At 46.2% G+C, this 13,711-nt stretch overlaps 1 protein-coding gene across 2 annotated transcripts in view; it reads right to left on the bottom strand.

The window, feature by feature from the left end:
• The window catches only part of Top1 (topoisomerase 1), a 54,937-nt gene extending 53,023 nt beyond the window's left edge, over positions 1–1,914 (bottom strand). The window contains exons 1-2 of one of the 2 annotated variants that reach the window (XM_053783862.2): positions 1,771–1,914; positions 1,470–1,497 (exon numbers count right to left, since the gene is read on the bottom strand). In XM_053783862.2, coding sequence (XP_053639837.1) covers positions 1,470–1,497; positions 1,771–1,800 — 58 coding nt within the window. In that variant the 5' untranslated portion in view covers positions 1,801–1,914. The remainder of the gene's footprint in view (positions 1–1,469; positions 1,498–1,770) is intronic. The other variant, XM_053783863.2, reaches the window with a different exon arrangement.
• Between the last annotated feature and the right edge of the window lie 11,797 nt (positions 1,915–13,711).

The raw sequence follows: 13,711 nt of genomic DNA, 5'->3' as shown, positions 1-13,711 counted from the left end.
CGCCCAACCTCTCCTAACCCCCCGAAATAAACTAGTAGGACGAACGCCCAGCCAGCAGCAACAGCCTGGTTGATCAGGCGCTGATCCACCAGGAGGCCTGGTCACAGACCGGGCCGCGGGGGCGTTGACCCCCGAAACTCTCTCCAGGTAAACCCCCCCCTAAATGAACTAACCCAACCTCTCTCAACCCCCTAAATGAATTAACAGAAGGACGATCGCTCAACCTCTCCCAGTCCCCCTAAATGAACTAACCCAACCTCTCCCAACCCCCTGGCCTAAATGAACTAACAGAAGGACGACCGCCCAACCTCCCCCAACCCTCTACTGAACTAATAGGGACCCCCCCTCCCCACTTCTCCCGTCTACCTCAGAATATACCTCCCTCTCCCAACCATCTACCTCAGAATATACCCTATACTTCTCTCAACCATCTACCTGAACAGGTGAACCCCTCCCTACAACACCTAGCCCTCTACCTGAACTAACAAGAGGAACGATCCCCCCCTTTCATTCTCTCCCTAAAATTGAAGGTAGACCCCCACTTTTCCCAACTCTATCTGAACACAGGGACTCCCCATACCTCCCAACCCCTAGCTTACTTAAACAAGGAGACACCCACCTCCCCAACTAGATAAGAGGGGCCTTGTGAGGAATACATCCTTGTATAATATAATTATACAAGTCATTACATATTCCTCACAGCCTCCACCTCTCCCAACCCACTACCTACGTGAACTAACAGTGGGAACTCCCATCCCCAACCTCTCCCAACCCTCTACCTGAATGAACTACGAGACTGGAGAAGGACCTGCACAGTTCTCTTAATTACCCAACACAAAAATAAAATACCTGAACTAGCAATATAGGACCATGAAGTGTCATGTGGCAAATTGGTGGGCCAGACGCCAGCACCAACTTAGACCAAGCTAAATGGTCAGCATCCAGTAGCCAGATGCTAGTAACATTTTTCACGTTTCTTTCCACGAAAATATGCAATGAATTTTCCCACAAGCCGGCAAATCGAGTTCTCTGGGGAAAACAATGAGTCATCTTTCACACGAATACGGCTTAATTGCGAAATCCTTTGACAAACCTATATGTATGCCTAGCTTGTAAATACCATGTTAGCAGCGATATACGCATTAAAAATCTAAAATGGCGTGGCAGGTGAGGCAGTGAGGCGCCGGGACTACACATTGGGAAATTCCTATGTGGCTACGGGGCGCCCAGAGACAAAGTCCCAACGCCAACCACTGACGCCAATCACATTTGAGTAACATTTTCTCATAAACTATGCATCATATTGCGTTTAAAAGTTAAAAATACTTAATATAAACCCGATGTAGACCGTTAGAAATGAATTAAGAGGCAAATGTAGTAAAGAGTGAAGCAGGTTGTAGCTCCGGCTGTGCTAAGTCTTGCAACGCTTGGGGACTTTGTCTCTGCACGGCCCAGCCACCTACACTTACCGTTCGATATTGCCTCCGTCCCGTCTCCCTGAAACAAATAAATGCCACGATTAGCATACAATTCCTTCGGGAATATGGGAAAGTTCAAATATCACTATAATTCGCCAAGAAGATAGTGCTCCACTTATAGGGGAAACGGGTTCAATGTACGAACTTAGTCTCTGGCAGCCATCTTCCACTTAGAATACTGTCATGATCAGAACACTTACACCAGCTAAATATTCCAAATTCGGCACTTTCAAGACACTTTAAGTGGCTGCATGATCAACATTACCACAAAGGCACTTAATGCACTACTTACCGGCAAGCTAAAGTCGTCCATCTCGGACATCACTAAGAACAGCTCTGAAATTTGACAAAGTCCCGTGTGTGTGTCCAGCAACAGAGTCTAGCGGGGCGGCGAGAGACAGAGTACAACAAGCGCACCTCTGCGCCTGCGTCAGTCTCTTGCCACCACCACACACTCTAACTACATTATTTTTTACCGCACACTTACACTTTTAGCACTTTCTTCGGGTAGATTCTTAATATAGCTCGTTATATTCATTACTTTAGGTGGAAAGTTTACGCCTATATAGAAGAGAGTGTTTGTGGTATAGTGTGGAATATAGCATGATACTGGCTCAAGTATCACCGCTGATTTCAAATTAAAAGGAATCAAGCTTCATTGATTGATTATTTAAACAATGAATAAATCGGTGTTGTTGTACGCTGTTAAGAAATGTTCTTTAAACTTCAGTTAAAGCTTCTTCTTAGACGGGCAGATAAATGTATATTTATACACACACCGAAAGACTTAATAACGTTAATTAATGCCTACTGCTGTAATAAACCATTCTCGCCTAAAAATAAATAACTAAATCTTCGCTTCCTCACCTATTTTTAGTTTATCTGAAGAGCACATGTGCTGAAAAATAAAATATACAATTATATAAACTGTGTAAAATATAAGCTTCATAAAAACCACTAATTACAACTATACTATGGGTTATTTACTGTAAAGCCAGAATTCTACCGTGGTTATAAAAACTAAATTATTATTATAATCCAACTAAACGCTAAACCCACAAGGGTCTTACATTATTATTATTATTATAATCAAGGGGAAGCACTAAACCCGTAGGATTATACAGCGCCTGTCAATTATTATTATAATCAAGGGGGGGCACTAAACCCGTAGGATTATGTAGCGCCAGTGGGGGGTGTGGAAAGTATTCAGGCTTAATTCAGGGAACTGGAGCACAGATCCAATTCCCTAGATCAAGAGCCCCTCACCAGCATAGCGCCTGTCAAGGGTCTTACAGAGTTGCTATAAAAACTAAAACTATATTGTAACTTCTTATAAACATACCTATTAAGTTATAGCTTGTAACAGGAACATACAAGTCTGATGTTTAAGTTCCTTCCTAACATAAAGAGTACACTGTAGGAATACACAAGCTCATAGATATGTATGGAACAGGTAAACACAAATATAATTATCATACATAGTGTAAATTACCTAGGACAACCCAAAAAGTCAGTGACTTATTTCCATTGGAATCCTTCTGTTATATTTTTTTTTCATGGAAGATATATTCATGATGAGTTAGACACCTGAGCAACATCTGGGTATCTTTATCCTGTAGATGTTTCGCCAGCCAGTGACTTTATCAGTACAGTACAGAAGACTGAAGAGAGAGAAGATGAGGTAATCAGTCCCTCAGCCTAGGTGTTCAGTACCGCAGTCTTGATAAATCTGATGGCTTATGGATGTCCTTGACGAAGGTGGTTATCCACCCAGTTCCTGGACAGACCCAATGGTGCTTAACATTGGTGAGTGATGCACATGCCACACAGAGATAGATGACCACTGATTCAACTGATGTACACATAATTATTATTATTATTATAAGCGCTAATCCACCAGGGTCATACAGCGCTGAATTTACGCATCAGAACGTAAGATAAGAAGGAGCGCTACAGCAAGCCTACTGGCCCATGCTATGCAGGTCCAAGTTACCCACCTGCACCCACTCATGTACTTGTTTATTAACACATCGGCAGTTTCCCACTAAGGCAGGGTGACCCGAAAAAATAAAACACTTTCATAATCATTCACTCAATCACTGTCTTGCCAGAGACGCGCCTACACCACAGTTAAACTGCAATATCAAGACCCCTCTTTCAGAGTGCAGGCACTGTACTTTCCGCCTCCAGGACTCAAGTCCATCTTGATGGTTTCACTGAATCACTTCATAAATGTTACTTTGCTCACACTCCAACAGCACATCAAGACATAAAAACCATTTGTCTCCACTCGCTCCTAACACACTCATGCAGACTTGCTGGAAGTCCAAGCCCTTTGCACACAAAACCTCCTTTACCCCCCTCCCTCCAACCTTTCCTAGGCCTACCCCTACCCTGCCTTCCTCCCACTACAGATTTATATGCTCTCGAAGTCATTCCATTTAGTCCCATCCTCTCTATATGTTCGAACCACCTCAACAGCACCTCCTCACCCCTCTGGAAATAATACTTTTAGTAACTCTGAACCTCTTCCTGATTTCCAAACTACGGATTCTCTGTATTATATTCACACCATACATTGACCTCAGACACGACATCACTGCCTCCAGCTTCTCCTTCTTGCAACATTCATTACCCATGCTTCACATCCATATAAGAGCATTGGTATAACTATACTTTCATACATTCCCTTCATTGCTTCCATGGATAACGTTCTTTGTCTCTACAGACTCCTCAGTGCACCACTCACCTTTTTCCCCTCATCAATTTTATGATTCACCTCTTCATTCATAAATCCATCTGCTGACAAGTCCACCCCCAGATATCTTAATACATTCACTTCCGCCATATTCCCTCCCTCTAATTTGATATCCAATCTTTCAATGAGTATTTTTTCTTGTTATCGTCATCACCTTACTCTTTCCTATGTTCACCTGTAATTTCCTTCTTTTACATACCTTACCCAACTAGTCCACCAACCTCCACAACTTCTCTTCAGAATCTCCCAAAAGCACGGTGTCATCAACAAAAAGCATCTGTGACAACTCCCACTTTGTGTTAGATTCTTCATCTTTTAATCCCACACCTCTTGCCAACACCCGAGCATTCATTTCTTTTACAACTCATCTATATATATTGAATAACCATGGTGACATCACACAACCCTGTCTAAGGCCTGCTTTTACTTGGAAATAATCTCCCTCTTTCCTACATACTCAAACCTGAGCCTCATTATCCTCGTAAAAACTCTTCACTGCTTTCAGTAACCTTCCTCCTATTCCCTACATTTGCAACATCTGCCACATTGCCCCCCTATCCACCCTGTCATATGCCTTTTCCAAACCCATAAATGCCACAAAAACCTCTTTACCGTTATCTAAATACTGTTCATCTGTATGTTTCTCTGTAAACACTTGGTCTACTCACCCCCTACACTTCCTCAAGCCTCCTTGTTCATCTGCTATCCTGCTCTCCGTCTTACTCTTATTTCTTTCATTAATAACTCTCCCATACACTGTACCAAGTATACACAACAGGCTTATTCCCCTATAATTTTTACATTCTATTTGTCCCCTCTGCCTTTATACAGAGGAACTATGCACACGTACTTATATACTTGTCTAACCTATTTTAAAGGTTCCACCTTTAAAATAGGTTAGACAAGTACACATATATTACTTATGTATGCTAATTTGAGTAAGTGTATTTATGTGTACTTGTACCTAAATAAACTTACTTATACTGTACATTATTGCAATCTGTCAACCTCAGCGGGAAGATTTGAGGACAATTGAGGATATAGTCAAGTATTTAACTCTGTGTATCCTTGGTATATCTGGAGGGGGTTTCGAGGGGTCAACGCCCCCGCGGTCCGGTCTGTGACTAGGCCTCGTCGTGGATCAGGGCCTGATCAACCAGGCTGTTACTGCTGGCCGCACGGAAACTGACGTACAAACCACAGCCCTGCTGCTCAGGTACTGATTTTAGGTACCTGTCCAGCTCCTCAAAGACAGCCAGTGGCCGAATTTAGATTGTGAGGCACAGTTCTGGTGATATAAATCTTGATACCTGATTCTGACAAAGTAGTTTAAAATAGATACGCAAGCAGACACATCAACATATATATCGGAGAGGGTTTCGGTCCTGGGACAGAAATCCGACGTTTTCTGGTGGATATTATGTGCCAGTGTTTCCGCACAGTTTTGGTCTCCATATTACAGAATGGACATGGGTGAGCTGAAAAGCACACAGAGAAGGATGAAGTTGAACTCTGCCCCAGGGCCAGACTCATGGAACTCCGTGTTCATCAAGAACTGCAAGAAGCCCCTATCACGAGCCTTTTCCATCCTATGGAGAGGGAGCATTGACACGGGGGTCGTCCCACAGATACTAAAAACAACAGACATAGCCCCACTCCACAAAGGGGGCAGTAAAGCAACAGAACTACAGACCGATAGCACTAACATCCCATATCATAAAAATCTTTGAAAGGGTCCTAAGAAGCAAGATCACCACCCATCTAGAAACCCATCAGTTACACAACCCAGGGCAACATGGGTTTAGAACTTGTCGCTCCTGTCTGTCTCAACTATTGGATCACTACGACAAGGTCCTAAATGCACTAGAAGACAAAAAGAATGCAGATGTAATATATACAGACTTTGCAAAAGCCTTCGACAAGTGTGACCATGGCGTAATAGCGCACAAAATGCGAGCTAAAGGAATAACAGGAAAAGTCGGTCGATGGATCTATAATTTCCACACTAACACAACACAGAGAGTAGTCGTCAACAGAGTAAAGTCCGAGGCAGCTACGGTGAAAAGCTCTGTTCCACAAGGCACAGTACTCGCTCCCATCTTGTTCCTCATCCTCATATCCGACATAGACAAGGATGTCAGCCACAGCACCGTGTCTTCCTTTGCAGATGACACCCGAATCTGCATGACAGTGTCTTCCATTGCAGACACTGCAAGGCTCCAGGCGGACATCAACCAAATCTTTCAGTGGGCTGCAGAAAACAATATGAAGTTCAACGATGAGAAATTTCAATTACTCAGATATTGTAAACACGAGGAAATTAAATCTTCATCAGAGTACAAAACAAATTCTGGCCACAAAATAGAGCGAACACCAACGTCAAAGACCTGGGAGTGATCATGTCGGAGGATCTCACCTTCAAGGACCATAACATTGTATCAATCACATCTGCTAGAAAAATGACAGGATGGATAATAAGAACCTTCAAAACTAGGGAGGCCAAGCCCAGGATGACACTCTTCAGGTCACTTGTTCTATCTAGGCTGGAATATTGCTGCACACTAACAGCACCTTTCAAGGCAGGTGAAATTGCTGACCTAGAAAATGTACAGAGAACCTTCACGGCACGCTTAACGGAGATAAAACACCTCAATTACTGGGAGCGCTTGAGGTTCCTAAACCTGTATTTCCTGGAATGCAGGCGGGAGATATACATGATTATATACACCTGGAAAATCCTAGAGGGACTAGTACCGAACTTGCACACGAAAATCACTCACTACGAAAGCAAAAGACTTGGCAGACGATGCACCATCCCCCCAATGAAAAGCAGGGGTGTCACTAGCACGTTAAGAGACCATACAATAAGTGTCAGGGCCCCGAGACTGTTCAACTGCCTCCCAGCATACATATATTTACCTGGAGAGAGTTTCGGGGGTCAATGCCCCCGCGGCCCGGTCTGTGACCAGGCCTCCTGGTGGATCAGCGCCTGATCAACCAGGCTGTTGCTGCTGGCTGCACGCAAACCAACGTACGAGCCACAGCCCGGCTGATCAGGAACTGACTTTAGGTGCTTGTCCAGTGCCAGCTTGAAGACTGCCAGGGGTCTGTTGGTAATCCCCCTTATGTGTGCTGGGAGGCAGTTGAACAGTCTCGGGCCCCTGACACTTATTGTATGGTCTCTTAACGTGCTAGTGACACCCCTGCTTTTCATTGGGGGGATGGTGCATCGTCTGCCAAGTCTTTTGCTTTCGTAGTGAGTGATTTTCGTGTGCAAGTTCGGTACTAGTCGCTCTAGGATTTTCCAGGTGTATATAATCAAGTATCTCTCCCTCCTGCGTTCCAGGGAATACAGGTTTAGAAACCTCAAGCGCTCCCAGTAATTGAGGTGTTTTATCTCCGTTATGCGCGCCGTGAAAGTTCTCTGTACATTTTCTAGGTCGGCATTTCACCTGCCTTGAAAGGTGCTGTTAGAGTGCAGCAATATTCCAGCCTAGATAGAACAAGTGACCTGAAGAGTGTCATCATGGGCTTGGCCTCCCTAATTTTGAAGGTTCTCATTATCCATCCTGTCATTTTTCTAGCAGATGCGATTGATACAATGTTATGGTCCTTGAAGGTGAGATCCTCCAACATAATCACTCCCAGGTCTTTGACGTTGGTGTTTCGCTCTATTTTGTGGCCAGAATTTGTTTTGTACTCTGATGAAGATTTAATTTCCTCATGTTTACCATATCTGAGTAATTGAAATTTCTCATCGTTGAACTTCATATTGTTTTCTGCAGCCCACTGAAAGATTTGGTTGATGTCTGCCTGGAGCCTTGCAGTGTCTGCAATGGAAGACACTGTCATGCAGATTCGGGTGTCATCTGCAAAGGAAGACACGGTGCTGTGGCTGACATCCTTGTCTATGTCGGATATGAGGATGAGGAACAAGATGGGAGCTAGTACTGTGCCTTGTGGAACAGAGCTTTTCACCGTAGCTGCCTCGGACTTTACTCTGTTGACGACTACTCTCTGTGTTCTGTTAGTGAGGAAATTATAGATCCATCGACCGACTTTTCCTGTTATTCCTTTAGCGCGCATTTTGTGCGCTATTACGCCATGGTCACACTTGTCGAAGGCTTTTGCAAAGTCTGTATATATTACATCTGCATTCTTTTTGTCTTCTAGTGCATTTAGGACCTTGTCGTAGTGATCCAGTAGTTGAGACAGACAGGAGCGACCTGTTCTAAACCCATGTTGCCCTGGGTTGTGTAACTGATGGGTTTCTAGATGGGTGGTGATCTTGCTTCTTAGGACCCTTTCAAAGATTTTTATGATATGGGATGTTAGTGCTATTGGTCTGTAGTTCTTTGCTGTTGCTTTACTGCCCCCTTTGTGGAGTGGGGCTATGTCTGTTGTTTTTAGTAACTGAGGGACGACCCCCGTGTCCATGCTCCCTCTCCATAGGATGGAAAAGGCTCGTGATAGGGGCTTCTTGCAGTTCTTGATGAACACAGAGTTCCATGAGTCTGGCCCTGGGGCAGAGTGCATGGGCATGTCATTTATCGCCTGTTCGAAGTCATTTGGCGTCAGGATAACATCGGATAGGCTTGTGTTAATCAAATTTTGTGGCTCTCTCATAAAAAATTCATTTTGATCTTCGACTCTCAGTCTGGTTAGCGGCTTGCTAAAAACTGAGTCATATTGGGACTTGAGTAGCTCACTCATTTCCTTGCTGTCATCTGTGTAGGACCCATCTTGTTTAAGTAGGGGCCCAATACTGGGCGTTGTTCTCGATTTTGATTTGGCATAGGAGAAGAAATACTTTGGGTTTCTTTCGATTTCATTTATAGCTTTTAGTTCTTCCCGCGATTCCTGACTCCTAAAGGATTCTTTTAGCTTAAGTTCGATGCTTGCTATTTCTCTGACCAGTGTCTCCCTGCGCATTTCAGATATATTGACCTCTTTTAGCCGCTCTGTTATTCTTTTCCGTCGCCTGTAAAGGGAGCGCCTGTCTCTTTCTATTTTACATCTACATAAGGGGGATTACCAACAGACCCCTGGCAGTCTTCAAGCTGGCACTGGACAAGCACCTAAAGTCGGTTCCTGACCAGCCGGGCTGTGGCTCGTACGTTGGTTTGCGTGCAGCCAGCAGCAACAGCCTGGGTGATCAGGCTCTGATCCACCAGGAGGTCTGGTCACAGACCGGGCCGCGGGGGCGTTGACCCCTGGAACTCTCTCCAGGTAAACTCCAGGAGGCTGGACTTGGGGTGCTGAATCTGCACTCTCTGGAGAGGTGTGAAGTTGGAGAAATATATGATTGAGCATACAAATGGAAGACAGATATAAATAAAAAAGATATAAAACATGTACTGAAAATATCTAACCAAGACGAGACTCACAGCAATGGGTTCAATTGGCTGACGGACTCATCACCTCATCTTCAACCTCTTCAGTTTTCTGTGTCTGTCCGTGTATTGTGCTGATAAAGATCAAGACATGTGCAGCAGTTGGGTAACTTTATTGTTGAAAAGTTTCGCCTATACCGTAGGCTTCTTCAAATACAGAGGGAGCAGTAGTAGTGAAATGAGATGATGATGAAACTGGTCCACTAACCTTGAAGAAAAAGTATTTGAGGTGTTTATTCTCTCAGCCTGGAGAGAGGCCAGAATCATGATCAAGGTTGAGTGAAGATCAGAAGATTTGAAAGGATCAGTTAGAACTTCTGTACCGGAGTCGAGTAACTAGGTATTATCCAAAGGCGGTACCAGGTTCTTGAAAAGATCCATAGAAAGGTCCGTGGGAGTGTTCGGGTCGTGTAGGGATGCCGCTGAGGAAGGACGGGGCCCAGGAGAAGGTAGATTATGGATACGAGTGTCTATAAGTATTTCTTTTAAAGGGGGGTAAAGGGAGGGAGGGGAGGATAGCTCCCATGAGAAGCTGTACGTCACCCTCTGCGTCTAAGAGGTCCCTTGACACAGCAGGTAATACAGATGCTCATTCATCACTCGACCTCTGTAGTGAGCGGATGTATGTTACACTGCCCTCTGCTGGCCGTTGGGACAAGCTGAGATTTTCTCAATATGGCGGAGCAAATATGAAGGCGGATCAACACTGTCTGTATACAGCTGGTGCGTGGGGCTGTGATGGCCCAAACAGCTTCTGTTATTCTACCAGCAATCATCAGGGAGACTTATGGTGTAGCTGATGAAGAACTTTATGGAGTGGCGCTTAATGGAGCCTATAGGGTCTTCGTTAAGCTAAGAACAACGAGTGTCTACGAGCAGTTAGTAAACAAATATCAAGACCATTGTGTGGTTGTCAACCCGGCGGTCACAGTGAGGCTCATTGATGTTTCGCGTTACTACACATGAGTTAAGGTACGAAACGTGCCTTTTGAAGCTGATGAGATGGACTTACGGCAGGTATTCGGCAGGTATGAAATGGTACATGTGGCGACCGTCGGAAAGTGAACGGAGGAAGCATATGCTGGCCTCCTTGAAGGTACCTTCTCGCTGAAAATGTCTTTGAAACATCCCATACCGTAGTATGTTGTGATGAATGAATTTCGTACACAAGTGATGGTGTCCTATGCTGGGCAACGCCGCACTTGTCGTCTTTGTGGCGAGTACGATCACGTTGCAGCACAATGTGGTTGCCAACAGTGGAAGAAGGACGTAGGGAGGCCACCAATGGGAGAGACCGTCCAGGAGGTGACTGTAGTGCCTGAGTCGGGTGCACGTCCAAAGTCGCCATTGTGGAGTGAAGAGGTGGAGCGAGAGGAGCTGCTTGAGGAGTCTTGTATGACTCTACCTGGAGATCCTTCCTCCGTTGGCCCGATTACGCTGGGCGTGGAGGGCAAGATAGTCACAGAGGAGAGAGTGGACGACACATTAGCAACTGTGTTGAAGGGATTGTTGGACACACCGGGAGAGGTAGAAGAGGAGGGAATTGAATTATCCCTTGGGAATGTGTCTTGTGTAAGGTCCCAGGATGTGGAGGAGCTGGTTGAGAAACAGGCTGCTGGGAAGGGTGTCATCACCGTAGAGGCAGTGGTGCATTACAAAGGCCTTCTGGAGGTAGCTATGGAGGCAGTGGGAGGATCATGCAAGCGGGCGGCGGCATTGTCAGACTCTGATGATGTCCTCACCCCGGCGCAGAGGCCTGGCAAGAAGGTGTGGGCAGAGGTGGCACGAGGCGGCCCTAAGGAGCCAAGGGGTCCGGCGGTGGACACTGGAAGACCTCCAGCGTCTGGTCGTGTGCATGGTATTAAACATCGGCAGGCGTCTAAAAGCAGATCAGTGCTGACAGGGCACAAGGTATAGCTGGCTTAAGGTGTGTTTCAGCAAATGTAAATGGGTTGTGAGACAGAGTGAAGTGTATGTGGTTTGTGGGTTTTCTACGAAGGTATGGAGTGGATGTGGCTTTTGTGCAAGAGCACAATTATAAAGCCGGGTGTGAGTTGGTGCTGGATGGATTTCAGGTGTTTGTTGCACATTCACCTCGATTGAAAGGGGGGGTTGCCATCCTTTTGCGAGAGACCAGCCCGTTTGTGGTGTATCGTAGTGAGGTAGGGGAGGAAGGATGGGTCGTGCGAGTGGATGGGCTGTGGATGGGGGAGAGGGTAGTGCTAGTGAGTGTCTATGGGCCCGCAGAGGGGGATGGTCGTGTCAAGACTGCCTTTGTGAGGGATGTGTTAGTGTATCACCTCCGGTTGCTTCCCCCCATGGTGGTTGTGGGGGGTGACTGGAATTGTGTGGTAAGAAGGAAAGATGTGGAGCTTCGAGGGGCAGGGTTAGGGGATCTTTTGCGAGGGGCGGGGTTGTGCGATGTGGCTACAGGTGAGGCATGGGAGGTGGAGCACACGTTTGTGCGACAAGGGTATGCTGCTCGTCTGGACCGTTTGTATGTAACACAGACTGCAAGGGTGGAAAGGGTGTGTGTGGTGGATGTAGCATATTCAGATCATCGGGCTGTAATTGTTGAAGTAGGGTGGGACGGGTTGCCTAAGAGGCATAGGAGTTTTTGGAAATTGAATGTTCGGCTCCTTGAAGATGGAGGGGGAGGGAGGGGTTTGTGCGATTGTGGAGGGAGTTGTGGTTGGGGAGGAAGCTGTTGGGGATATGTTGGCATGGTGGGATGGATTGGCAAAGGGAAGGATTAGGGCGTATTATGTTAGACAGGGCAAGAGGGAGGTTCAGATGACTTTTGGGCTTATAAGATATTTAGAGGGGCGGTTGAGGGATTGTTATGGGAGAGGGGTGGGGGGCAGGGGCTATCCTGTGGAGGAAATAGAGGGGCTGAAGCAACGCATCAGGGAATTGCAGAATCAGAAATTTGATGCAGTTAGAGTTAAAGGTGGGTTAGAGGAAGTTTTGTGGGGTGACAGGCCGTCGGGGTGTGTTCTGCGGGGGAAGCGGAAACGTCAGGCAGCTACAGAGATGGAATGTTTGTTAGTGCAGGAGGAGGTTGGAGGTTTATGTGTGGGGCAGGTGCTTCGTACAACAGAAGGGATGGGTTGTTATGTGGATGAATGGTTCAGGACTTCTTTGAGGAGTTGTGGAGTGCAGGGGGGGGGCGTTAGGGCAGTTGGGAGGGCATGTGGTCAATATTCTGAGCAGGGGGGACCGTCTGGCGCTGGGAGGGGACATAGACGAAGGGAAGGTGTGGCGGGCATTGTCGGGCATGAGTAGAGGTAAATCCCCGGGGATTGACGGTCTGTCATGTGAGTTTTGCTTACAAAATTGGGATATACTTAAAGGGTTCTTGGTGAGGTTGTTGAATGCAATGAAAAGCAAGGGTGAGCTGGGGGTTTTGCAAGCAACTGCAGTGGTAGTCTTGGTCCTGAAGGTGGCCAGTCTGTGCACGGTGAAGGACTATAGGGTTATTTCTTTACTGTGTGCGGATTATAAGTTATTTGCTAAAATTTTGGGGAATAGGTTGAAGTGTGTGATCAATAGGGTAGTGGCAGCGGGCCAGTATGGGGTGCCAGGAAGGACCATGTATGAGGGGCACGGGGTGATTCGGGGGTTTGTGGAGTGTGCAAGGAATGGCGAAGGGGGGGGTGTTGGCCTTAGATTGGAGGGCTGCATATGATAGTGTCGAGAGAGAAGCATTGTGGGGGATACTGAGGAGACAAGTGTTTGGGGATGAGATTGTGAGGTGGGTACAAACGTTGTATCATAGAGCGGGTGTTCGGGTACAGGTGAATGGAAGGGTGGGGGAGTGGATCCCTATGGATAGAGGTCTGCAGCAGGGATGTCCTTTATCCCAACTACTTTTTGCATGTTTGCAGGATCCGTTTTATAGAGTGGTGGAGGTATGCGTGAGGGGGAGCGATAGGGGTGGGTGGGACGAGGTGTGCCAGGAATTGTCGGTTATGTAGATGACACGACGATTCTTATGCAGGAGGGGGAAGGTTTAGGAGGGGTGGGGAGGATTGTGGACCTGTTTGGAGTGGCGACTGGTATGAGGGTGATTATAGAGAAAT

The sequence above is a fragment of the Cherax quadricarinatus genome, chromosome 33 (assembly GCF_038502225.1).
Source record: "Cherax quadricarinatus isolate ZL_2023a chromosome 33, ASM3850222v1, whole genome shotgun sequence".
Classification (NCBI taxonomy): Eukaryota; Metazoa; Arthropoda; class Malacostraca; order Decapoda; family Parastacidae; genus Cherax; species Cherax quadricarinatus.
Note: the sequence above shows the minus strand (reverse complement) of the source record. Positions and strands in the feature narration are given on the sequence as shown.